The 27,500-nt window shown below is 42.7% G+C and overlaps 1 protein-coding gene across 1 annotated transcript in view; it reads left to right on the forward strand.

Annotated features, from left to right (window-relative positions):
• Positions 1-27,500, forward strand: part of ERP44 (endoplasmic reticulum protein 44) — a 115,552-nt gene that overhangs the window by 57,516 nt on the left and 30,536 nt on the right. Inside the window, exons 4-5 of the mRNA XM_085851007.1 lie at positions 19,534-19,649; positions 27,405-27,500. The exon at positions 27,405-27,500 is cut by the window's right edge and continues 89 nt beyond it. Of these exons, the coding sequence (XP_085707133.1) occupies positions 19,534-19,649; positions 27,405-27,500 (212 nt within the window). The remainder of the gene's footprint in view (positions 1-19,533; positions 19,650-27,404) is intronic.

Here is a 27,500-nt window from a genome sequence, read left to right on the forward strand (position 1 = left end):
GCCTTCTCCCAATCATCAGCAAGGTGATGGAATCCATCATCGCCTCAGATATGAAATCCTTCCTCTTCTCCAATGGCTTGATTTCCAATCATCAATTTGGTTTCAGACCAGGTCACTCTACCCTGGATATGCTGCTTCTGCTCTCCCATCAATGGATGGAGGTCCTCAATGCCAGACAGGAAATCCGAGCCGTATCCCTGGACATATCACGTGCTTTTGACACAGTCTGGCACCCTGCCCTACTCACCAAACTCTCTTCCCATGGTATTCAAGGCCATCTCCACTCATGGCTCGCAGACTTCCTCTCCTGTCGCAGTCAACGTGTGGCCCTAAATGGAGTTCTTTCATCCCCTCTTCCTGTGCAGGCTGCAGTTCCTCAAGGTAGCGTTCTGGGCCCAGTTCTTTTTCTGGTTTTCATCAAGGATCTCTCGGACTCTCTGGAAAATCCTCTATTTCTCTTTGCCGACGACTCCACCCTCTGCCGTACCATCTGTCATCCCTCAGACCGGCAAGCAGCAGCTTCTTCGCTCACTGCAGATCTGGATAAAATCACAAACTGGTCCAACACGTGGAACATGTCTTTCAATCCATACAAATCTCACACTCTCACTATGTCTCTTCGAAAGGACCGTTTACAACCCCCCCCCCCCATCCACTTTCTCAACAATCCTCTGGAAGAAGTCTTTTCTTTTAAGCTTCTAGGTCTCACTATCTGCCATGACCTTTCCTGGGAAAGTCACATTTCCAACCTCGCCTCAAAAGCCAGTGGCCGACTGGGAATCCTCCGTCGTGCTAAGTCCTTCCTCGGCCTTCTTGAGCTCCTGACCACTTACAAAGCTTTTGTCCGTAGCCTGATGGAGTACTGCTCTCCCCTCTGGGCTGGTGCTCCTGCCTCCCACCTTTCTCGGCTTCACGCTGTCGAAACCAGGGCATTTAAGATCATCGGCATCTCCCGCAATGAAGCTGAGTCTTTGGGCCTCTCACTCAATCACCGCAGGTTGGTCGGTGGTCTTTCTGTCTTATACCGACTCCTCTCCAGCCTTGCCCCCCCTGCTCTCTCTGCGATTTGTCCCCACCACATTTCCACAGGGCGCTCAAGGTCCGCCAACAACCCCCTTCTGGTAAAACTACCAAAATCACGAATCACTGCTCATCTTCACTCTTTCATTCCTCTTTTTCCCGCCTTTGGAATAAACTTCCTCACTCTATTCTTTCCCATTCTTCCCTCCAGGCTTTCAAAACAGCTGTTCACCACCACCTCTTATCTTCCCCCATCCAAATCCTCGATCTTTTCTACCCCCGATAATCCACCCAAGCCCACTTCCTTCATTTCTCCTGCTTTCCTTCCTGAAAGTCCCTGAAATGTCCATCTTCTCTTCGCCATGTTCCCCGTCCCATCCCCATCCCTCTCTCTTCCACAGTTCACCTAATGTGTCTGTTCCCCACTGTTTTGTCCCTTCCACTCCCGCCCCTCTTGTCTCATGCCTCCTTGCTGTGAGTTGTGTGTTAGCTCTCATACGAGCCTCGACCAAGGTATACAAAAAAAAAAAAAATATGACTCGTTCGTCGTTTCTGCAGTGGTTGGTGAAACAGAAAGTGTTTCTTGGTGTTGAGCCGCCACGGCTTTAAAATGGCATCGAAAAGGCAAACAGAAGAGGAGACTCATTCGTTTTCGTCATGGTTGTTCACCAAACAAATGAAATCCACTTCGCTCAATTGTCTTCATGGTGTGAAACAAAAGTCACAATTAAATATTGATCTGTTGAGGGACTTGTGAATAAGGAAAACAACGCGAGCCACTAACGTGCCGTGATGATGAGGTCCCGTAAAGTGCCTTTCAATGTCCGCTACGTCTTTTGGCTCTGGAAGAACTGCACTGATTGATGACTCGTGTTCACACAATTGATTTATTACAAATATTAGCAAAATGCAAAGAAAAATTGTTTAGTCACTACACTGAGCAACCGCCGGTTTAGGCAACGAAATCTAGCAGGGTCCTCGTCCCAAATTATCACGTTACCTACCAGTGATACAGTTATCCAAACGAGGCAACCATGCTCTCGACTTCCCATCCTGTCTAATTATTATGTACAGCCGAGCGAAACCTTGGGTGGCAGGTTGGCTAAGCTAATGTAGCGCATTAATGGAGTATAACATCCTGTCTATTACATATGCTGTCAAACCAATTGTGGAAAGAGACAATCAGGCAGGATGGAGACAGTTTATAAACAAAATATGGCATGTATTTACAAGTAAGGTAGTAAGTTAGGCAAATAACTGAACCCCTACCACCGAAAAAACCCCTTGCATAATCTTGCATGCCACAATCATTCTGTGGAGAATCCATATGTATCGATACACACATATATATATATATATATATATATATATATATATATATATATATATATATATATATATATATATATATATATATATATATATATATATATGTATATATATATATATATATATATATATATATATATATACACACACATACATACATACGAGGTGTGTTCAAAAAGTATCCAACCTTCATTTTCCGTGCGTAAACAAATGAAGCGAGGAAGGTGTAGTTTGGTGCACGTATGTAGGCAATCCTAATCCGTATGCGTGAATATTTTCCCGCCTGCAGAAGCTGTCAGTCGCCGACAAACCGCCGATGAGTGAGGAAGTGTAGGTGAGCTCCGTCGGATTTTCGTTTTTGACAAAATGACGGATCACTGTGGTCTCATCGCCAGTGATCACTGTGTTGAAGAAGTTGGGATCGCTGTTCACAGTCTCCAGCATGTCCTGTGCGATCTCCAAACGGAGTTTCTTCTGCTCGATCGTTAGCAGCTTTGGCGCGAACTTCGCTGAGATTCTCCTTAAGCCCAAATCCTCAGTCACAATGGAATGAACGGATCCAATGCTGACGCCCGCCTCATCTGCAAGTTCTCTGATAGTGATTTGACGATTCTGCATCAGCAGGGTCCTCACTTGGTCAATGACGATCTCATTTCGGGATGTTGAGGGCCAACCAGAACGTGCTTCACTTTCCACTGATGTGCGACCATCTTTGAAGTGGTTGTACCACTCTTTTATCTGTGTGGTGCCCATTGCTTTGTTCCCGAAGGCCTGTTGAATCTTGCGGATCGTTTCCACTGGGGAATCGCCAACCTTTACACAAAATTTGATGCAGTAGTGCTGTTCAAATTTTTCCGTCATTTTGTCAAAAACGAAAATCCGACGGCGCTCACTTACACTTCCTCACTCATCGGCGGTCTGTCGGCGACTGACAGCTTCTGCAAGCGGGAAAATATTCACGCGTACAGATTAGGATCGCCTACATATGTGCACCAAACCACGCCTCCCGAGATTCATTTGTTTACGCACAAAAATTAAGGTTGGATACTTTTTGAACACACCTCGTACATACATACATACATACATACATATACATATATTTTGGGCACTGGGTCGGCCCCTTGTTCACCAGATGAAAGCCGGCGAGCTTACCTTGGTCCCAGTGTGAAGGGAAGGAAGGAAAGAAATTATGTGTGTGCGCGTGTGTGTGTGCAATATGTAGAGAATGGTGTGGTGTATGCAGGGTTGGCTCCAGAGGAAGGTGTGAGGTGCATGTCAGTACCTCGCCCAGACGGGTCAAGAGATTCAATCATTGATAGCTCTTTTGTGCATCTCAAGGAACCAAATTAAGGGGTATAGAGACAGAAAGGAAAGATTATGTACGTCACTATGTGGGCTGCTGTGCCCCAAGGACCTCATGCTTCTGTCCACTCTCAGATCCTCGTCCCAGCATGACTTTTCTTGTATTGGCCTTAGGTGAGGTTGGCCTTCAGGGGTCAAGGGTTGCTCCAACACTCTCTGACCCCTGCGTGTTGCTTCCCCATTGGTGCACGTATTTGAGAGCTTTTTGGAAGGTTGGTCTGCATCTGGCATTCGTAACTTTTCAGAGGGTAACTCCCAGTGGTGCTGCAGTGGGGCATTGTAGGTTATGCACCCAGTGCAGGAATTACCTTGGAATATGGCTGATTATGTTCTATAATGTAATGTTTGTGTTGGAAGACGTGTCATCACGTTGTGGGCATGATTTGCACTGTGGGAAGGTGTAGGGGGGAAGAAAGATGAGGAAAAGGGTTTCAAATGGATTGAGGATGGGAGGGATTGAAATAGATTGAATGAAGAGGGGGATTTTTAAAACAGTATCCGGTTTCAGTGCTTAAGCAAATCCGATAACATATAACCTTTGTAAAGCAAATCTGATGATCAAATGTTTTTGAAACAGCTGCGAGGACAAAGGAAAACCTTATAGAACCTCCAAAAGATACGGGATGAAACTTTGCCACTCACTCTCAAAGGGGTCTTATGTGAATCCTGGGTTACCTCGCTGGGGTCTGAAGCCACCATTTTTTTGGCCTGCTCAACCATGCTTTGACGTGGAATAGGCTGCAACTTGGAACAAGCAGTTCATCATTCATCATGGGTGGGGAAGAAAGAGAGAGATACAGATTTATATAGATATATAAATGTGGGGAGAGGGGAGTTAGCAGAGAGAAAATGTTTTGCTTTATGAAAAACACACACACACACACACACACACACACACACACACACACACACACACACACACACACACACACAGTATTAGTGCTTGGCCGATATTGGCAATTCTTCAGGAATCGGCAGATTGGAGTCAGTGTGATTATCGACTACAGTATGTACTGTATACAGCCAAAAAAACCTTGAGTAGCTTTCACCCTTGTGTTGGGGGGAATTTCAATAAAGAAATGATATAATCAACGTTTTCAGGAGATGTGTACAAACATTAATAATAATAAACAGCTGCCAATCGTCATGTGACGGAAAAAAAATTTGGCTCTGTAATTTAGAAAACAGCTTTATATGGCAAACGGCTTGGGAATTGGATGTTATCAAATATATTTTGCTTTGAAACTCACAAAGAGAAACCATATTACCTTTGCAAGTCATGTACCTCTACCTTGTAGCAACTGCTGACTGTACATCCCGATCAGGACATGAACTGTACCGCCATCGACTGAAGGGTGCTCGGCAAGTGGCTTAAGCACTCGATCAAGCACTCCAATTAAATGGTTGCTCAGGAACGGCTGGCCAGGCTGTGGCTGCAGCCCTTTAATCCCTTTAACTTTAAAATTAAAGGGTATCCCTATATAGGGTATCCCTATTTAAATATATAGTATCCCTTTAACTTTAAAGCTGGTCTTCACCGCCCATGCAGCAGTTAATGAACTAAAATGACTTCATCCACGAAAGAGCTGCAGCTTAATGCAGAACAACCATGGAGACATCGCAAAGTTCAATCGTCTGTGAAATAAACATTGCAGAAAATCCGCCAGGTTGCCTGTTCGTCTGTGCAGGTGTCATGTGGTATATTGATTCACAGTCCGTGCAAACGTTTTAACTTTATTTTAAAATGTCCGTTTTTCACCAGATTTGCTTTGATTCCCTGTGGAGCACCTCACGAAACCTCCAAAAATATAGACACGGATCTGGCAGATGCTGTGGATAAGCAGTCCCTCTGGGGAACAGGGTGCGAGGTCAAGCAGTGAATGCATTAAATTATATAGTGTCCCTTTGAGGTCCATCTCGGTTATTTGAAATTCAATGTAATTACCTCTGAAAATGGTATTTTTGGTCAGACTTTAACATAATTTGTTGCACTTGAGTCTGAATCTGTGTCTGCGATTATATATATTTTTTTAAAAAGTGGAAATATAAATGAAATCAGAGTTAAGCAAGGCCATGAGGCTGCCAAGAGCATTCGAGATGCCTCACATTCCCTATACAAAATCTCTCTACCATCTAAATTCATGAAATTTCAATGGATTTTCATGGAATTTGTTTTAGTCAAGTGGACCGACATTAGCAAATACCAAACGTGGAAACATAAAGCGAATAAAACGTAAGATAAAGTCATGAAGCCACTTGGAAGCATATGGAAGCTCCTCATCTCGCATTGCGTTATCTATAAATCCACAATATGATGCAAGGCCATGAAAAAACATCTGATTTTCACAAACCTTGCTGCAATTGAGTGTTTAGCTACCTTCGCGACTGTGAAAAGTGAAAACAGAAATTGAATTAAAGTTTAAATGAATGTGAGGCCGTTCGAAGCAAAAAACAGCTACATGGTACATTCTCAAGAGAAAATCCTTTCCCACGTCGTAAAACACGATGATGTTTAAAGCATCCATGTGCAACCCTTATGTAATCTAACAGCTAATAACATCAAGCATGTGGTGAAATGCTTAACTTCCATGGAAATTTAAAAAAAATCATGTAGACATCTTTATAAGAAGAAAACCGGCACGGCCTTGTATCTATTCGAGGTCCGACCCTCAACGCCATCAGCATTTATTAGTACATGTATACATTGATAAGTTAATTCCATGGAGAATCGACTTTGCGACCACCAATCTCAATTGCATCTGGTTTTATGAATACCTTCTTTACAAAGTGGAAAATATGGGCATCCCCTGTATATCTCACCAAACGTTAAGGTTTAAATTCGGTTTTATCGAGGCTGATTCATAACACGAACCATCCTTGCAATCCATTCTTTCTTGAGTCGACTTGCACATATAGCAGAAATAATTTTTGCAAGTTTAACCTGCGATTCAACAAATATGTTTCACTTATCTAGGTCTTGTGTCCTTGTTTTGATTAAAAACAACATGTGGTACATTTTGGTTGGTTTTGTTTCGCTTCAAAATCATGTCTGAAAGTAACTACAAATCTGAAACATTATTCATGCATTGAAATGTAATTCTGGCAAAAGCATAGTTTTATTGCACAAGTTGAGTTGATCGTCCCATAGATTTTATGCACATCGGACCAGCCATTCATAGTCAACAGGTGTATTTTGCACCTGATGGTGACAATTGTGTTGTTTTATTGCATGTATTATGGAGTTAAATTATCCTGCGATATCTGAGAGGATCAAGTAAGCCGTTGCTGAGATGCAGCATTGTAATGAACGCTTAAAAGCCCTTGGTGTTCGTGATATTAAAAGGACTATTGATGTGATCGAGGGAAACATTTTTCCTCCTTTTATCAGTATTGCTGGCTCTTTACTAAAATTATTTATTACATCTACTTTCATTGCTATGATTGTTGTTTTTGTTGTTTCAATTAGTTGTTAACCGCGTTTTATTAATGAGGCTGGCAACACTTCAAAAAGCCATTCATGAAATTAGATGTTGAAATGATCATCGATGTGCTGCGTACTTTTCTGCTCATTGACGTGATGACTCGTTACTGGATCCGATGGGATGTGACGAGAAAAAGTAGGTGGGACTCACTCCTTGTCAATTTTAATTGAAAAGTCAAAGTGCCTTAAATTTGCTTGCACCCAATTCCCTCGACACAAACCTTTCCCCAATGCCGGTCTGGTGTGGATGAATTACGAAATCCCCAGCGTTCTCATCTGCCAGTCAGTTGTAGCAGGTACGGGCACGAGTGTATTTGCCGAGAATAAATAATATAAAAAACGCATTTTCTTGTCGACACGGAGGGTGGGCGATATTCGGCAATTAAGTGAGATGCACGATTGACAGAGCGAATTAGATTTCTTCCTTTTTTGTGGATTGTTTTGTATCTAATGAGAATTGGGTTCCCACATGGATGTGCTCTCTTTCCTTGACGTTCAATGGAAATTTGATTGGCTTTCCTTCATGTTGCATGGTGCAATTAAACAGGCAACCCGTTTGGCTCTGCCTTTGAATAATCATGTTCGCATTTTTTTTTTTTTTATCGAATAGCATTAATCTCCTTTCTCCTTTATGAATCTGTAACAGCAATTGGTGAAAGGTGTGTCAGTTGCTGAAGTGGATGAAAAATGATACGTCGGTTTTTAATTTATTATATACTAGCAAATGCCACCCGTCACTTCGCTGATGGAAGCACTGAGATGGGGGGAGGGGGAGGGGGAGATAGAGAGGGGAGCGAGAGAGAGGAGGAAGGGCGGAAGAGATAGGAGGGAGGGGGGAAGAGACAGGAGGAAGGGGGAAGAGACATGAGGGAGGGGTGAAGAGAGGAGGGGGAGGAGAGAGGGGGAAGGGAGGAAGAGAGAGGAGGAGGGAAGGGGGGGAACGAGAGAGGAGGGGGGAAGGAGAGAGGAGGGAGGGAGGGGGAATGAGGAAAAGGGGTGGAGGGGGGGAGGAAGGGAAGGCAGACGTGTGGTGAAGCATCAATTATGATTCACACTATCTCATCAAAATCATTCTGCTTAGAATAACAATGAAGATGGAAACAAAATAATGTGTATAATTCAGTTGCTACTAATTAGACGATGAATACCGCTCAGAGACAAACACCACCTGGAACATTCGGAGCCAAGTTGTCCAGAGACAAACACCACTCCAGGGGTTTCCTTAGAAGCCGGTTACCGGCGACCCGCAGCCGTCTACTCAGAGAAAAAATGTCAAAGGTTGTCGTCTACTTCAGCGCCGATTTTTCAATTTTTTTTTTTGTCACCACGAAATCTCTACACCTACACTCCGAAATCTCAAAATATAATTTTGTGTGCGCGCGCCAAAATGCCGAGTCATCTTTAACCAAACTGCGTAGTAGAACTGCGCAGTAGTCCGGTCATGGCGTCTGAGCAGTGTCCAGCGTGGTTCAGATTGACTGTGGTTTCTGGGGCGAAGGTGATTGTTAAGAAGTATGTCGGCGGTATAAATTTGAGTGACTGTATTGGTGATTTAATCACGCAACATCTTGACAACGAATATTCTGGCCGAACGATTGCATCAATTCAGTGCATCAACAGGGATAATTCGCAGGCTCCTCTCGATCGTGCCGATATCTAACATAATCACCGGCGAACATAGGGCTGCAGGCTGTGGGGTGAGGCCACGGATCCCGGATGAGGGGATAAGTGATAAATTATGCTACATGCTTCGGGCTTTCAGATTAATATATCAATGAGTACATTCCATAATTAATGAATTAATAATTAATGAATCTGGCATACAAAATGTTTTTCATACTTGACATGTTACTTTGTGCAGTGTCACGAAACTTCTGTGGAATTAATAATGAATGCATTTGCTAGCTCTAACGATTTTTCAAACCTCAATATCTTTATAAATACTTGACCAATTTTCATTCTGAAAGTTGCATTAAAATCAGTGAAGAATAATCTACAGGATTATCATAATATCCGAGAGCTAATCCTATTTTTCGTTTTTTTCTACAACCGGAAGTGAAATGTCCCCAGAGAGTGGACGGACCGGAAAACCACGTATTGCACTTACTGGCGATTCTGATGTGTTAATCCGGGTACTAAATGAACAATACATATTTATTAATTATGTCATTAGTAGTATTATCCAAGTGTATCTCTGTGAACTATTTCAATCTAAACGGTTAGTTTGGACTGTTTCACGGTTACCTGAACTGAACATTGAGGACTTGTTGTATTATATAGATGACCGTCACCCCCACACGGGGGTAATTTTTAAATTATTATTATTTAATTTTTCAATTTTCAATTACTTGTACGTACATATTGATTTTTTTTTTCCCCCTATTTTAAATCACGTTTTTAATGACTTAATTTTTCAATTTAAATTTTCCATTATTTAAAGAAATTTTTTTTTAGTGTTTCTTTTTACAATTTTCGATATACAGTGTGTATATATATATATATATATATATATATTATATATATATATATATATATATATATAATATATATATATATATATATATAACCCTAACCCTCACCGTGTGCTCCCAGAATCCGAACGCCCCATTGTTCGAACAAATTGGAATCCGAACAATTTTTTCGAGAAAATTTTGCCCTAAAAACCGAACACATTTTCGAAAACCGAACACAACGTGGCGTTCATGTTTGTTCACGTGCGTCTCCCCCGCCTGTTCAACCCGCATCTTCGCGCTTTGTTCATTCAGTTCGTTGGTGGAGGGACTCGTGAAAGCATCTCTCGTGTGTCGATCGCTACTTACCTCGTGTTTTCACCTTGATTTGTGCATTTTTTTTCAATTATCACCCTTGTGCATCCACCATGGCACCCAAGAAGAGCAGTGAAGCAAATAGGAATGAGGAAGTCTGTGAGAACGACAATTGAGTTGAAGAAAGAACTTATCGCTAAGCATGAGAACGATACGCGTGTGTCTGATCTCGCTGCCATGTTCGAGCTGCCGAAATCGACCGTGTGTAGGATTCTGAAAAATAAAGAAGCGATAAAAGCGCAAAAACCCGTCGTGAAGCGAACTCAGTTACTCAGCCCTCAGGTTATTTATTTTGGGGACACGAATACCATGAATGTCGCACTCAGGGATCCGTAGGTAAAACGTACTAGGGGAGAACTACACATGATGGCACACGAAAATTTGACGACTCGGGACGAGTCTGTAAAAAGGGGAGGGGGTAGTGTTGTGGTTGAGGAAATTCACAAACCACCATTCAGGTCCCGTAGGTGAGATATCTCTGTAAGTACTTGTGTAGTTAGCCCCAAACCCGTTGTTTAGAGGGGATAAATGTGATTCATTCGGGCTGTGATCCTTTAAGAGGTTTAAGCCGTTTTTCTGTTCTATCTTTATTTTGAACCAACCACGTCTCAACCGCCATCACACAACAACCACCAACCGCAACGCCGCTTCACAACAACAACAGCGCCAACAGCCACGACCTTTACCGTCACGGCTCGCTCCCGTAAAGATCGCATCACCGCCATTCCAAGCGTCGCCATGGCCATCACCGCCACGATAAACCCTCCACCACCTTCACCTCTCCTCCTTCTGCCGCCATTCCCGCACCGCTTGTGGGCGCCGAGCGTCAGGCTGTCCTGGCCTCGTACGGGGCGCGCGCTGAGCCGCGGGTACAAAGAGCGGCCTTTCCGAGGGGAAGTCGGATCAGGAATGATACACGCCCACTTCTGTTCCGTCCTATCAGCGAGCGCGGGGTGATTTGGCCCCGCCTCCAGGCGCGTCGGAGTAGAATCGATATATGCAAATTCGAGGATCAGGGGAGGTTCACTCCCACTTTTCCTCCGTCCAATGGGCGAGCGTGGCTCCGCCCCCGAGCGCATCCTGATCCGGAAATTTGCATATGGTTTCTCCTGCTGCACTATAAAGCGCCGAGCGCGGGGCGAATTCAGTGAGTTTCTGTTTCGGGCTCGGGCGAGTTGGAGAGGTGTGGCGGCGGCGAAGTGTGGCAGCAGCAGTCAAGACGGGTCTGGAGGAGAGTCGGTCTGTCGGGGTTCGGAGTCTGTCGGGGAGCTGCAGAGAGGGGAAGCCGGGAACGTGGTCGAGGGCGCAGTGGAGTCGCTCGTCGCGGGACCCAAGCCAGCCAGCCATCCTCTTTCCCCAGAGCATCAACAACCCCCCCCGTTTCCCCCCGCGCTGAGATAGTGCGAAAAGGGGGTCCCGTTCCCACCCCATTCCAAGCAGTGCCAACGAAACCCGCGCAGGAGCATGGAGTCGGGGCACCGCCGCCATTTTGCGGCTCATCACAAGACAGGTAGGCTCCACGCGGTCTCGGCCCACAGCCCCGTCTGTCCCCTTGTCGTTGAGGGTGGCCCTTTTCTTTTGCTTTTGAGTATATATGTTGTCGGCGCCGTCTGTAAAGTAAAACTGTGTAAGTGTTGCCGTGTGCTCGCGTAGTCGGTAGTAGATCTGCATTGTGTTTCTTTTGTTGCAATTGCTTTTGGTGCATAATTGTTGTGTTCCTTTTGTTACATTTGCTTTTGGTGCATAATTGTTGTAATTGTATATGTGTGCTTTCCGTTTGCCGCGGAATAAATTTGCCTTATGTTGAACTGTTTTTCCCATTTCGCTTCGTCTTTTCTTTAATTGAATCTCCATCTTACTTCACGTAAAGGGATGGTAGTGGGCTAAATACGCCCGAGAATTAATCGGAACCGTCGAGGTTGACGATAACACCGCTCGGTTATCCCGATAGTACGGAACGGGTCGCTTAAAGTGGCCCGTGTCCGAAGTCGACCTGCGGCGAGGTGCGATCGCCCGGTCTACCCTCCGTGTGGGTACTTAGGTAGGTCGAATTTGGCAAACAACCCTATCCCACGCGGGGGGCCGATTGGCACGATCGTGGTGAGGCCGAAAGGCCCACCCGTGACTAGTTCCCGGCGTTAGTCCGAGAGGGTCACGACGGAATTGTCCGTCCGGTGGGCGACGTGCCGCGATTCGAGTTACGTGGCCGCTCGCATGCCGGCGGGCGTGAATTCGCAACAATACATACATATATATATATATATATATATATATATATATATATATATATATATATATATATATGTATTGTTGCGGGCTGGGGGTCCGGTGAGAAGACCACTAGGTGTGGGAAGCTATTTCAGTTCCCACCAGACTCCCCGGAATTGTAGGCCGTCGCACACGGATAATTCTGTGACCCGGCGGGTCGCTCAACCGACCGTGGATGCCAATAACTCAACCGCGTGACCTCGGGTCCTCCTGTCTATGGCTTAATTGGGTTACCTAATTAATCACTTGGTTCAATTACCAGGGAACACTCCCTCGGTACGCCTTGTCCGAACCAGATCGGATCACTTTTCCGGATCGGATGCAGCCGAGCGACACTGCCAAGGACGTACCGGCTAAAAGGAACGAATCGTTGGGAATAAAGCCCCGACTAAGCTAGGATTCAGACCATGCTGGATCAATGAAAGAAACCACAAAGACGAGCTGGGAACATTTCTAATCATAATTTATTAACAATGGGCGAGGAAAGGTATGTGGTACGATCAGGATTTATTAGGGTGTTTTGTGCAGAGATAGGGGAGAGAGGTGTGGTGCAGCAAATATACAGGCAACTTACAAAAGGGACACAGAGCAGACTTGACATGAAAATAATAACGATCTTCTGCAGTCTTACTTAAGCAGACAGGCACCAGCACACACACACACAGACACAGAAAACCCGATGAAGAGGGAGTATTACAACAGGAAGGAAAAGGAGTTGAGGCTGTGATCTCGGTACCTTTGTGCTTGATAGCACGACGTGCCACCAATACGTTCCGGGGGAGGGGGGGTGCTCTGTGGTGCGGTACCCAACAGTGGGCGTGTAGTCTCTGACTTCAGCCGCACGTGTCGAGACCGTGTTCGTGAAGGAGGAGCTTGAGTGGAGAATGGGCGGAGTCTAGAGTGCGAGGACGGAGTGGTAGGCGGACGAGGTAGGCAGGTGGGGTTGACGTCATGTGGGTGGAGATGAGGCGGAGTCCAGACAGCAGGAGGCAGGTCGTGCAGAGAGAGAGAGAGAGAGAGAGAGAGAGAGAGAGAGAGAGAGAGAGAGAGAGAGAGAGAGAGAGAGAGAGAGAGAGAGAGAGAGAGAGAGAGAGAGAGAGAGAGAGAGAGAGAGAGAGAGGGAGAGAGAAAGAGAGAGAGAGAGAGAGAGAGAGAGAGAGAGAGATAGATAGATAGATAGATAGATAGATAGATAGATAGATAGATAGATAGATATACACACACACACACACAGATACAGACACACACACACACGGAGGGACTGCTCCGACCTTTATAGGACTTGCCGCACGGGGGCTGGGGCCACCCCGAATCGAAACGTCATCACCTAAATTGGGCGCTCCGATTGGCCCCGACCCCTCACGTGGCCCGCTAACTTTGGCTGGAAACCGCCTCACTTCGTTTCCGGTAAGGCCATCTCAGACAGCGGCAATACTCCTCTCCGACCCCACGACATGACACGAATCGCCCATACCGAAATTGGCACGTGAATCGTCCTGCAAAACCCCCCGCGCCGTGCCCTGGCGACTGGCCGAGGGTCCCGCATGCCCGCTCGGGCGTTGGAACAGTGCCGATCAACGCGCTCACTCCGCGCGTGCCAACGTGGCCCACAGTGTACATTCCCCGGCTCAATCGCAGCTTTGCTGGCCGTAGAGATGAGAAGACGTTCACCATCCGTGGAGAATCTGCTGCTACCAGCGAGGGCCGTAGGTACATCGTTATGGATAAATCCATGCATGTTTCGCGAGCGGCGTACGTGTCTGCCTTCGAGCACATACTATACAGTGCGCGGGGTTCAGCAATTAGGCACATGGCCAGCGCCCGCATTCGCATGACTCTGCTGGCGTGTGTGTGGGGCGAACACCAATATGTGTCGGATATTGAGGTTGAAAAGGAAAGCGCCGCCTTACACCTCGCACACTCGTATCCCGCCCAACATGGCGTGGAGTCGACTTTATCGGCCTCCGTAGGCGTTTCGTGCAGCGTGGGTGTCGTGCTGGCTGTGTTTCCTGTGTTGTGAAAAACACAATCCGTGCAGCCTCTTTAGAGGGATTCATTCACATGCCATTTTAATGCAACCGGCAATCTTCCCCAGATCTTTGGAAGCTCGAGTTGATAATCCCGCACTGCTAAGCGCACTATATGACTCGCTCGGCACACGTGGGGTTTCGGGCTCACTTGGGAACGAGGGCTCTGCGCCGTCGTTTCCTCACAGCAGCGCCGCACGTGCTGGCCTCCATGAGGGCCCACCTCACAGCGAAGGCGCACATGGCTCAGATTTACCTCAGGAATAATCAGACGAAAAGATGAGTAGAAATGAAATGAAGAAAAAAATGATGTAAGCAAACCTAGCTATGAGATCATCGCAACGCACTCCCTTGTTGTCCCGCTTGACTAAAGGAAAGGGACTATCTACACGTATAATCATGGAATAACTGTCTTGGGACCACTGTATGTTGGATGCATGCGGTTCCAAGAACCGCAACAATATATATATATATATATATATATATATATATATATATATATATATATATATATATATATATATATATATATATATATATATATATATATTTATATATATATATATATATATATATTCAATTTTGATTGATTTAATTTTCCACTAATTTTCATGTATTTAATTTCCTTATATTTAATTTTCAGTATATTTTAATTCCCTTTTTAAAAATTATTTCATCTTTCATTTAATTTTTGCAAAAAACTTTGTTTTCTTTTTGAGACAGAATTTCAAATACCACTCATTGGCTCATATTATGAGTTGGCTATACCAGGAACCATTAGCCTTCTACAATCGCAGCTCTTTAGTGTTAAGCTAGTCATCTCTTCCTGGTTTAACAAGTGCACAAACTTTCTACTGTGATAGCATTATTTCATGTGAGGGTTTTTTTAAAGGTCCCCTGTAAGTCAAAAGTTTCTGGTTATTTATATATTAACTTGACCTTCCTAGTGAAGAAATCACCCATATTTCTTTTTTTAAATCAACAATGGGATAACGAGACCAATATTTTGAACATTTGTAGTGCTTTTCACAACTTGCTATGCCCTGCCCCTCAAAAAAGTGGAGTTCAGCGAACCGCAGGTCACATGACCATTGACGTCATCTCCAGAACGCGACTCGCTCCAAGTCAATTGATGAGACGTCGCGCGCCGTATAAAGTACGTACAAATGCATTGTGCACATGTGTTTGCTATCTCACTGATCGTCTTAATTCCTGTGATTGTTTCGCGAAAGTTTTTAAGAGTTTTAAAACTTTCGAAAATGCCTGCAAGATGTATCGTAGCAGGATGCAGCAATACAACCAAAGACTGTGTAAGCCTTCATGTATTCCCGAAAGATGAGAATCTTCGGAGAATATGGACATCTAAAGTGAAGATGACGAGGGGAAACTGGAAAGGCCCCAGTGACACGAGCGTCATTTGCAGCGCCCACTTCGAACACAGTGACTGATCACGGGCTCTATTCGCTGTTCTATTTGCAGAAGTTGAGGAGGCTGAAACCTGATGCACTAGCCATCATCAAAAGTAATGTCGTCCGATAAATCCGTCGTCCGTCCGACTAATCCGATAAATCTGACGTGCTGTAGCTTTGTTTTATTATTCTTTTCTCTTCCTTGTTTTCTACTGGCGCTACATGACGACAGTAGGAATAAAATAAATAAAAATGCATCAGAACGTCAGATTTATCAGACTACTCTAGACAATTGTGTCGCAAGGTATGTTCTGCACACAAGTTTTCATCGTATCCGGACAGCGAGATTGCTTCGTTTTATGCGCAGAGAGAAACGGCCGATGACATGGGCTGGCCTTGCTTGCGATTCATTGTCCGCAGTGCAACATGCCCGCTGCGCTGCGCTGGTCACGTCACCTCACTAAAATGTTTCTGATATTGAGCAGTATGCAAGTCGAATTTACATTATTGAATTACGAATAGGATTTAGTCTAACCAGTTGTTGTTGCCAAGTCTTCCTTCACTGTCCTCCCGATCATCATGAACACCTGGAATTTCATCGCCAGTTTCCTCTGCTTGTCCTGCTTCGGGCTCGAACTGCTAAGGCCGTATTCCATTCCCAGCTGCCTGAACTTCACCTCCCGCGACTACGTTATCCGACAATTCTCCATCTGATTCAGACCAAAATCCTTCATTTCTCTCGCACTCACTGTCGCTACCAGACAAATCAAAGTCCATGTCATCCATTATTCAAAACCAAATGTTTGATTTTTTTTAAAGCAGAAATGAACGAAGCGTTTGAATCGATCAATCAAATGCGGAAACACACAGAAAGCCAATACAATCACGTAGACCACTAACCCGAGTAATTTGCGTGCAGCCTTTGTTGTTCTGGAGATGACGTCATGTGGGTTACGCGTCATTCAGTAGATTTCGGCAGAATTTTTAGGGGCGTTCCCTAAGAGGTTTGTTTTTTTAATTTTACATTTTACAGAACGAGTATTGTGAAAAAACATAGTCAGATCAGAAATCACGATGAAAAACTCTGATAGGACATACATATGTGCAATTTCAGTACTTCTGAGTGATATGGGACCTTTAAAATTAGGGTACCAAGCCTACAAGGCTGGGTAATATTATTTATTGTTATTCCGCCGGTGATTTTTTAGGGGGTTTTTTTCGCTTTAAAAATCATTTTCTCGGGAACCGTAAATCCAATAGACACAAAATTTTCACCGTCGTATGTATCTTTTATGACAGCATAATGAGTTGATAATTATGACGTCATAGGTCACATGGTGCAGGCTTCATCTTTTAAAAACCGAAAAACTTTGGACCCTCTATCCTTGAAACGTGCAATGGAAAAAATGGAAGTTTGGCACATGTGAAGAACTGCCCATGGGGAACATGAGTGATTTTTTCATGACGTCATTCATGAAGTGATATCCCAGTGAAAATTTGACATGGAGAACGCTGCATCGGAAAAATTTGAAATTTCTTGAGCATCATCTACGCAACAATTCACTGTTGAAAAATATTATTATGCCATCATAGGTCACTTGGTTCGGCAACCATTTTGTTTTGGAAAAAAAAAAATTTCTCCAGAACGGCTGGACAGATTGAAGCGAAACTTTACACATACATTCCCCATGTCATCCTTTTACAAGTTTGTTAATTTCTCATTGATAGGTCACATGGTTTGGCAGCCATATTGAATTTACCCTAAAACCTTCAAACATCTTCTCCAGAACGGCTGGTCAGATCAAGGGGAAACTTCACAAACATATTCTCCTTGGGTAGGGGATATATATATATATATATATATATATATATATATATATATATATATATATATATATATATATATATATATATATATATATACACACACATGTTTGTTCATGAATAATTGATAGGTCACATGGTTTGGTAGCCATATTGGATTGAAGACAAATATTAAATAATGTTTTCTCTGGAACCACTTCACCAATCGAAGCGAAACTTTGCAACTATCATTGAACGCCATGGCTGCATGCATGGTAAAAAAAAAAGATTATGACAGCACAAGTCACATGGTTTGGCAGCCATCTTGGATAGAAAATTGCACCTCATCCGATTAACATGAAATTTCACACATGTGATCCCCTACTCTATTGGAGGAAGAATATAAATTTATGATGTCATAGGTCACATGGTTCGTCAGCCATATTGGATTGAAAATTAATTTTTTTTATCTTCTCCAGAACAGCTGGACAGATTTAGGTAAAACTTCACGCACATTTTCCCAAATACATCCTTTTACAAGTTTGTTAATTTCTAATTGATAGGTCACATGGTTTGGTGACCATATTGGATTGAAAATTAATTTTTTTCTTAATATTCTCCAGAACAACTGGACAGATTTCGGTAAAACTTCATGCACACTTTCCCCAATACATCCTTTTACAAGTTTGTTAATTTCTAATTGATAGGTCACATGGTTTGGTGGCCATATTGGATTGAAATTTTTTTTTTTTAATCTTCTCCAGAACAGCTTGACAGATTTAGGTAAAACTTCACGCACACTTTCCTCAATACATCCTTTTACAAGTTTGTTAATTTCTAATTGACAGGTCACATGGTTTGGTGGCCATATTGAATTTACTCGAAAACCTTCAAACATCTTTTTCTTCAGAACGGCTGGTCATAGCAAGGGAAAGCTTCACATACGTATTCTCCAATGCAAGGGGACATAAGTTTGTTTATGAATAATTGATGGGTCACATGGTTTGGCAGCCATATTGGATTTAAGAAAAATATTAAATAATGTTTTCTCTGGAACCACTTACCCTATTGAAGTGAAACTTTGCAACTATCATCTAACTCCATGGCCGCATATACGGTAAAAATTATGATGTCGCAATTCACATGGTTTGGCAGCCATATCGGATTGAAAGAACATATTAAATAATATTTACTCTGGAACCACTGCATCAATAAATGTGAAACTTCACAATTATAATTGAGCCGACAGGTGGAATATATGTTTTGAATTTCAACTCGGTCAGCCACAAGGTCTGGCAGCCAGCATTATTTAATGATTTGAATCTGAGCTGTGAGAACTTTTCAATATTTTTTTTTTGCATAAGGCTCATTTGGCTGTGCCTACATGCGTTTGAGGGTACAGCAGTACCAATTCAATTGATACTGATGATGGCCCCAGGAAAAATGGTCAATTGTGTGCATAATAAATGGATGGAACATGGCCTGTTTCTTAGTGCATAACTTGTGAATCCCGCATCGTAGAGAAACGTGTGGGGCCTCATTAGATTCAGGGGAATCCCACTGATGGTGCCCACATTTATTACTTTGTGTTCGGGTTATTTAAACACCAATTCAATAACTCATCAATCCCGCATACTCGAGAGACGTATTGGGGGGCTTATAATTACTCGGGGGAGTTCCGATCTACCCTGTGGACGCACGGTGACATTTCCTGCACATTTATTGCTTCGTGTTCAGTTAATTGAAATGCCAATTCAGTTGATACCGACGATGTCCCCAGGAAACAGAGTTAATTGCATATGCAATAAATAGATTGAACACTTCGTGTTACTCGGTTCGTAACTCATCGGTCCCGTATTGTTGCAAAGCTGGACGCCTTGGTACCCGGTTATCACTGCCAGCAGTTATAAAGTGGCAGTTCTAGTTATTCTTCTTATTATTATTATCATACATATATAATCTATATATTTTTTCTTCCCTGTTTTGCTTGGCTTGTGATTGTGTCACAGGTGTCGGTTCAGCCAATTGCTGCATCCGATTTTTGACGAAGCAGCCTTCATCACCGTTCAGGAGTTCCCTCAAGACAAGGCCATCGTGTTTGCGCGGGTTGATTGTGAGCAACAAGGTGTGGATTGACTTTGCGTCAAGTGCCATGTGTACTTGTATCTCTCGATAGTCGTGAATATGTAGAATGATGAGGCTGTTTGGTACACCTCTTCTTCATTTGATGTACTCTTTACGATACCCTTACATTTGCCGCATTCCTATTATCCCTATCTCTCTAGATTTGATATCTACAATCTGACACACTGTTTCTCTTTCCATTTAATTTTCTGAACATTTGAGTGTTTTTGGCCCTTGCTGGACTTAGTCCAAAGCGGGGCTTATGGATTTGGTCTCGATTTTTCGTGTCCATGTGTGCGTGGGTCTGCAACCATATCTCGGACATCTACAGGCCGATTTTATTCATACACGGCACAAAGACAACACATGATGGTATACATATGCACATTATTTTGTTTCACGATGTGATCAGTGATGGCTGACTGGTGGCCATTTCAGTTGTAAAAAAGCCGATGTTGAACACGTTCTCAACCATTTCTCAGACATGCATTTACTGATTTTGATCAAACTTGGTACACAGGTAACGAATTATTCCGTACATAAGCACGTCATTTTTTTCGAGATCATATCCAAGATGGCTGACTGGCGGCCATTTTGTTACTTCAATATGTTCCAAACCATTTCTCAGACACTCCTGGTCCAAATTTGTTCAAACTTGCCACAAGCACAGTACATGATGGCATACACGTGCATATCATTTTATTTTGCGATCTGATCAAACATGGCCGACTGGGAGACTGGCGGACATTTTAGTTGTTAAAAAAACCCCACTGTTGAACACGTCCTCTACTATTTCTCAGACATGCATTTACCGATCTTATTCAAACTTAGCACACAGATGAAGAATGATTGCTTACATATGCCCGTCACATTGTTTCGAGATCAGATCGAAGATGGCCAACTGGTTGCCATTTTAGTTGTAAAAATACCCAATGTTGAATACGTCCTCCACCATTTTTCAGACATGCATTTACTAATCTCGTTCAAACTTGGCACACATAATGAATGATGGCTAACATAAGCAGTAAGCACGTCATTTTTTTTTCAAGATCAGCTCCAAGATGGCCAACTAGCAGCCATTTTGTTACTTAAATGTGTCCCCAACCATTTCTCAAACATGCATTGTCTGACTTTGTTCAAACTTGGCACAAACATAAGACATGATGGCATACACGTGCACCTCACTTTATTTTGCGATCTGATCAAAGATAGCCGACTGGTAGACATCATTTTCGTTGCAAAAAACCCGGAATCGAACATGTCCTCAACCATTTCTCAGACCTGCATTTACCGATCTTACTCAAACATGGCACACAGATAACACCGGGAACAAATTTTTTCTTATTATCTGTTGCATGAGATTTTTCAACTTATTCTATGTATTTTTTCAACGCTGATTTCAATTCTGAAATCAGTTTTCCTCTACATGCTCTAGTTTTCATGCAATTTGAAACTTGCGATTTTTCACAAAAAAGGACACCCATAGCTATTTGCACTCGGGGTAACTTGAGAACTAGGGGTGCGATTTCGGAATTTAGTGGAAATATATGATACCTAAACTGCTAAATAACTATAGACCGTATTCGTTTTGCTGCTAACGATTTGCTCACGATTTATTTGACATCAATTTTCCTTATCTTTATTGATATTTATTTATCTTTATTGATATATATTCTTTAACTGTATGTTTTTCTTTGTTTCAGATCTGATCATGGCTTCTTCAATAAGACATAAATCTGTAAATAATCCTGATGCATTCTGTTATGTATGTGGCTGCTACACACTACTTCGTCAAAAGCGCAATATAACATCGTTTGTAAGGCATACCTATAAAGCTTATTTTGATGTTCCCCATTGGTGACCAAGACAATAAATGGGCTCTTCATATTGTATGTCATAATTGTGAGGAAATGCTTCGTGACTGGACAAAAGGAAAACGAAAGGGTCTGCCTTTTGGAGTTTCCATGGTTTGGCGAGAACCCAAGGACCACGTAACTGACTGCTATTTTTGCCTGGTCAACACAACGGGTGTCGGCAAGAAAAACCGGCAAAAGATCTCCTATCCCTGTATTCCCTCAGCAATTCGACCTACTCCGCACTCTGAGGAACTCCCCATTCCAGTCTTTATTGGTTTTGTCTTATCTGAAGATGAAGGCAGTGAACATGATCAGCAAGAGCACGAGGGTCGTGATGACAGGCTTCAAGAAATGGTTTCAGAATCTGAAGCCTCCTCATCTGATACCAAACAATCATCTACCCCTCAGCAGTTTAGCCCACTGGAATTGAATGACTTAGTGCGTGATTAGGGGCTCTCCAAGAAAGCAGCTGAGATATTAGCCTCCAGGCTGCAAGAAAAAAATCTACTTGACCACCCTGCAAATGTTTCATATTTCCGAAAGCGGGACCAGATCTTTGTCGCCTTTTTCTCAGAAGACAAGCAGTTTGTTTACTGCCACGATATCCCAGGTCTTCTCAGCTAATTAGGTGTTACTTCGTATGATCCAACAGAATGGCGATTATTTCTGGATACAGCCTCAAGTGTATTCGCTTGCACAATGGCAATGTTTATGGAGTGGTTCCAGTTGGTCACTCAGTGTATTTGTGAGAAGAACATAATGACTCAAATATCACGAGCACAACTGGATCATTTGTGTGGACCTGAAAATGGTCAACGTTCTCCTTGGTCAACAGAAAGGCTTCACAAAGTTTCCATGCCATCTCTGCATGTGGGACAGCCGAGCTCGAGAGAAACACTGGATCCAGAAGGAGTGCCCATCCGTGAAATTCTGGAAGCAGGCATGCCAAACATTGTGAATGACCCAATCGTCAGCCGAGAGAAGATCATTTTTCCCCCACTCCATATCAAGCTCGGCTTGATGAAACAGTTCGTGAAGGCATTGAGTACTGATGGTGAATGTTTTCAACATATAGTTTCTGCTTTTCCTGCTTTGTCTTTCGAGAAGATCAAAGCAGGTGTGTTCGATGGACCTCAAATTCGTGCCCTTGTTCATGATGAAGAATTTGTAAGGAAGATGAATGACAAGGAGAAGACAGCGTGGCTGTCTTTCGTCGCAGTTATACAAAACTTTCTTGGTAACAAAAAGGCAGATAACTATGATTTTTCTGGTTACTAGAATGCTGTTGGCTTTTCGTGATCTTGGGTGCAACATGAGTGTCAAGCTCCATTTCCTTAATAGTCATCTTGATCAATTCCCTGAGAACCTTGGGGCTGTAAGTGAGGAACAGGGAGAGCGCTTCCATCAGGACCTCATGACGATGGAAGAGCGCGATCAAGGGCAATGGGACAAAAATATGATGGCAAACTACTGCTGGAGCATCAAACGAGATTGCCCTGTGGAAGTCCACAAATGCAAGAGCTACAAGCGCAAATTCTTGCCTGAATAGGACCTATTTGAACTTTGCATTCCATCCTTATCAATTGTTCTGAATTACCTATCATCTTTATGTCGAAATGTATGTTAATTTAAATTTGCTTTTAATTCAAATTGTAACTTACCAAGTAAATGTTGAAAATGTTGAATTGCAAAATATATGTTTAATATAAATTTACTTTGAATACAAATTGTAACTTACCAAATAAATGTTGATAATGGTGGATTGCAAAAAATCTAGAGGTTACAGAGAGAATCTAACTTCAAATTTGAATTCAGCACACTCAAATTATGTAAGACCAAGGCAAGAAAAACTTTGTTCCCCAGTGTAATGAATGATAGCTTACATAAGCACGTCATTTTTTTTTCCGACATGAGATCTAAGATGGCTGACTGGTAGCCATTTGGTTACTTAAACGTATCGCCTTCCATTTCTCGACATGCATGGTCCGATTTTGTTCAAACATGGCACAAGTGCAGGACATGATGGCATACACTTGCACATAACTTTATTTTGCAATCTGATCAAAGATGGCCAACTGGTTGTCAATAAATATGGGCTAGCCCTTTTTTGGCACACAGATAACGTGTGTACAGCAAAATGACTAAAACGGGGGCTTTGACATTTTATGCCTTTTTATTTTTTTTGTCCTTGTTACTTCTTGATACTGCGCATTAATCAAAAAGGTTTATGAAGGCTCGTCGTCTCAACTGTGCCTGGCCATCCAAAAATCTAAAAACCTTTGGGGTTGTAAAAATTTTTCTTCTTTGTTTTTCTGATCACCCTTGTAAAATGAGATTTGGGGGATGGTTTTATAATCATATTATAATACGAGCTCCCTCACATTCTTACAAGGAACTTTGGTGCAGGAGGAAGTCTTTAAGCCCAAACAAAGCCTGCACTATTATTGCCAAGCTATGGTTGTTGGGCCATGCTATATCCTTTTTTAAATGCTGAAAGTCAAACAAGAAAGCAGCATGTACTATTTAAAAATTTTTTGGTTTGACTCGGCTGCTGACCGCAAATCCAAGGTGTTCGAACCGCCGACCTCCCAGACCGGAGTGGACACTCCAACCATTACACCACTATGTTGGGTCTTCTTGTTGACATTGAGGATGTGTCATATTCAGCAATCAAGTGAGATACACGATGGACAGAACCAATTAGATTTTTTCCCAACAAATATGTTGAAACATAAGTTTGTCACCATTTCTATAATGTAAATGCTCTGCTGAACTGCTCGTCATTCGAACATTGGTCAAAAAGGCTGTTTTTTATCTCAATATTCCCCCACTGAAATGTGAATTGGACTATTGCTAAAAAGAAAAAAGAAAATAGAAAATACCATAATGACAGTTTTTATCAATTTAATGGAAATCCTGCGTTCCGTTCAAGAGAAGTTTGAATTATTTAATGAACAATGCACCCATGGCATCAGTTCCCTAAAGATCATAAATTTTGGATTCCTTACAATACATGATAGATCTTATATTTAGTTCTGGAACCAATTTTTACAAAATCGAGAGGTTTCAAAAAATGATGTCATCGGTAGAAGATGTGTTGTGCACAAAATCTGATTACAAGAAAAATGAGAAGCCAAACAAAGCAAAGAACAAAGCACAACCGAACAAAGCGACACAACGGAGGAAGAATCTTCGTTTGTTTTTTTGCAAAGTTTCTTTATCCAAGTGTGGAGTTCAGTTACAAATATTTTCGAATCCAGCTGCAGAAGGGGCGGGCAAGCGGGGTGGATTCAAATGGTTTTATTGAAATATTTAGCCGAATATCTTACAGTTGCAAACAAGGTCAGAAGAAAAAATACAAAAATTAATTTCTGCTTTTGTTTGATGTGCCAAATCACTTGGAAGGTGATTGTCCTTTGTCGCAGGCTTGGTAGGCCGTTGCATCGTGTGTTTTATCGTCTCCCGGGCACTGGATTCATTGTGTGCTGATTGATGTGTGATGCTAATTCTAAATGAGTTGCCCTTTTGCCGCTTGTTCTGGCAGTGTTACTTTGCTTCCGTCGCCAGTGAGCAAGTCTCGTGGGTTTCCAAAGAAAGTTGTACGTGGGGATTGTCGCAGTCAAGGGGGGAGAGTAAAAGGCCAAGCGTGTCCCTCCCTCCCACGGCCCTGCGAGAGACGCGTAATTGGACCCAGAGTCCTAATAATTGGCCCTGTGCACTTTCACCGCCGGTGCCGAATGTCTTGCTTTATTTAATGAGGATAATGCTGAGTAAGCAAGTGTGTTTGTGCGTGCATCCTGACAATATTCTCTTGGGTCCTCCGTGAAATCTTCAACCGAGGGTTGTAAGCTTTGTTGCTTCGGGTGCCATCGATTTAGCCTGGTTTTATTTGCAATCTGTTCTGTGTTGTGCTTTTGTTGAAAAACAAGAAAGAAAGAAAGAAAACAATTGATTTTGTTGATTCTTTTGTGTGCAACAACACATGATTCTTTTCTTTTTTTTTGTATACGAAGTTGAGGCTCATGGAAGAGCAAGAACACAGAACGTACCAGAATATAACAGAACAAGGTTGTGGAAAGGGAGGGACGCACCGACAGCATGGTAAAGGGACACAACAGAGGAAGAATCTTCGTTTGTCTTTTTGCAAAGTTTCTTTACCCAAGTGTGGAGTTCAGTTTCCTCGCATGAAACCGAAGTTTTACACATTTACTTGTTTGAACTTTTGCTGATGTTGGAAAGGAATTTCATTCCATGTGAGGAAGCGATGCCAAGGCATAATATAGGAAATGTGAATACTTTAAAGGGAAGGACAGCCTGCTTATATTATTACTCAGATGAAGCAAATTTTTAAATAATACCATGTCTTGTCAATGTGGTTTTAATTGTCAAACTATTTCTGCTTTCAGAATGCCAGGACTTAGAATGTTGACTTTTGCAAGAGAAAGATTTATTTGTAGTGCACTGAAACTCAGAGATAACTACACCCGGCTCAACGCTCTCTTCCAACCAAAACATTCATTCAAAATGGTGATTCAGTTCATCATTCTTTGTTCCTCATTGAAAGGTGTACATACAAGTTTCTTTAAAACATTTACTTTCCAAATCGTTACCTCCTCCACCGAGGGTGAAGGAGGTTACGTTTTCACCCCTTTCTGTCTGTCTGTCTGTCTATCTGGCTGTGTACAGGATATCTCAAAAAGTTGTGGCCGGATTTGGGTGAAACTTGGTGGACAAGTTGGGTGTGTCGCAAGGACAAATTGATTCGATTTTGGTGAAGATCCGAATCCGGATCTGGATACGAGAATTATTTAATTTGTAAAGTGATTCTTCACCATTGAGAGATTGGGCCAAAAACGATATCGTACTCTATAGCATGATATTTCAAAAATGTATTGGGCCCAGTATGTTCTCGTGGATCAGGGATTACGTGGTGGAGGTATGCGCTTCTAGTTTATCTTGTATTCACAATTCCAACTAGAAGGGCACTTGGTAGAGCGCATACCTCTGCCAGGCTGAACAGTTTGTGTTTTGTATCCCACTGATGTGTCATATCTGAATCCAAACCTAAACCAAAATCTAATCGGCATGTTCTTGTCACCTACCCAACTCATCCACCAGGTTTCGTCCAAATCCGTCCATAACTTTTTGATATATCATGCTATATATACAGTAGTTGTTGGCCCCATCTCTCAATGGTGAAGAATCACATAAATTCTCAGATCTCTGTCCAGATTCGGATGTTCACCAAAAGTGAATCGATTTCGTCCTTGTCATGAACACAACCTGTCCACCAATTTTTGTCCAAGTCAGTCCATAACATTTTGAGATATCGTGTTGTATATCGTTTTCGCCCTTTCATTCAATGGTGAAGAATCACTCAAAACATTCTCAAATCAGGATCTGGATATTCAACAAAACTGAATCAATTCTTCCTTGTCACACATCCAGCCTGTCTGCTAAATTTTTTCCGAATCCATCCACAACCTTTTGAGATGTCCTGTTCACAGACAGACAGGAGTGAAAACATAACGTCCGCCCACCTTTGGTGGCCGAGGGAATAAGTCGAAGTTTTACAAAGACATTTTTAAATGAGCTGCTTCACAAATTGCTAAACATTTGATTTGACAGTTGAGTTCGCAATTGCAAACTTATTATCTTTTACATGTAAGAGATAAAATGCAATTATGTGTACACTAAAACGTATTGCATTTTATGATTTATTCTTCAATGTCTATCTTAATGTTTTTGACAGATTGTTGTCGTGCCAACTATCATGGTCTCAGTCGTCGATGTGTTGTACATTCTTAGTGCCTGTAAAATTGTCGCAAGAGCTGCGGGTGAGTATCGGTGTCAGGAAAGATCGACTATTTTTAACTCTTCCTGTTTGTATGTGTGTGCAGCCGATCTTGCACACCGCTACCGCATATCCAAGTACCCCACGATGAAAGTGTTCAAGAACGGGCGCATGATGCGAAAGGAGTACCGCGCCCAGCGCT

Source organism: Eptatretus burgeri, chromosome 13 (assembly GCF_056783735.1).
Source record: "Eptatretus burgeri isolate ZD-2024b chromosome 13, Ebu_testis_v1, whole genome shotgun sequence".
Lineage (NCBI taxonomy): Eukaryota > Metazoa > Chordata > Myxini > Myxiniformes > Myxinidae > Eptatretus > Eptatretus burgeri.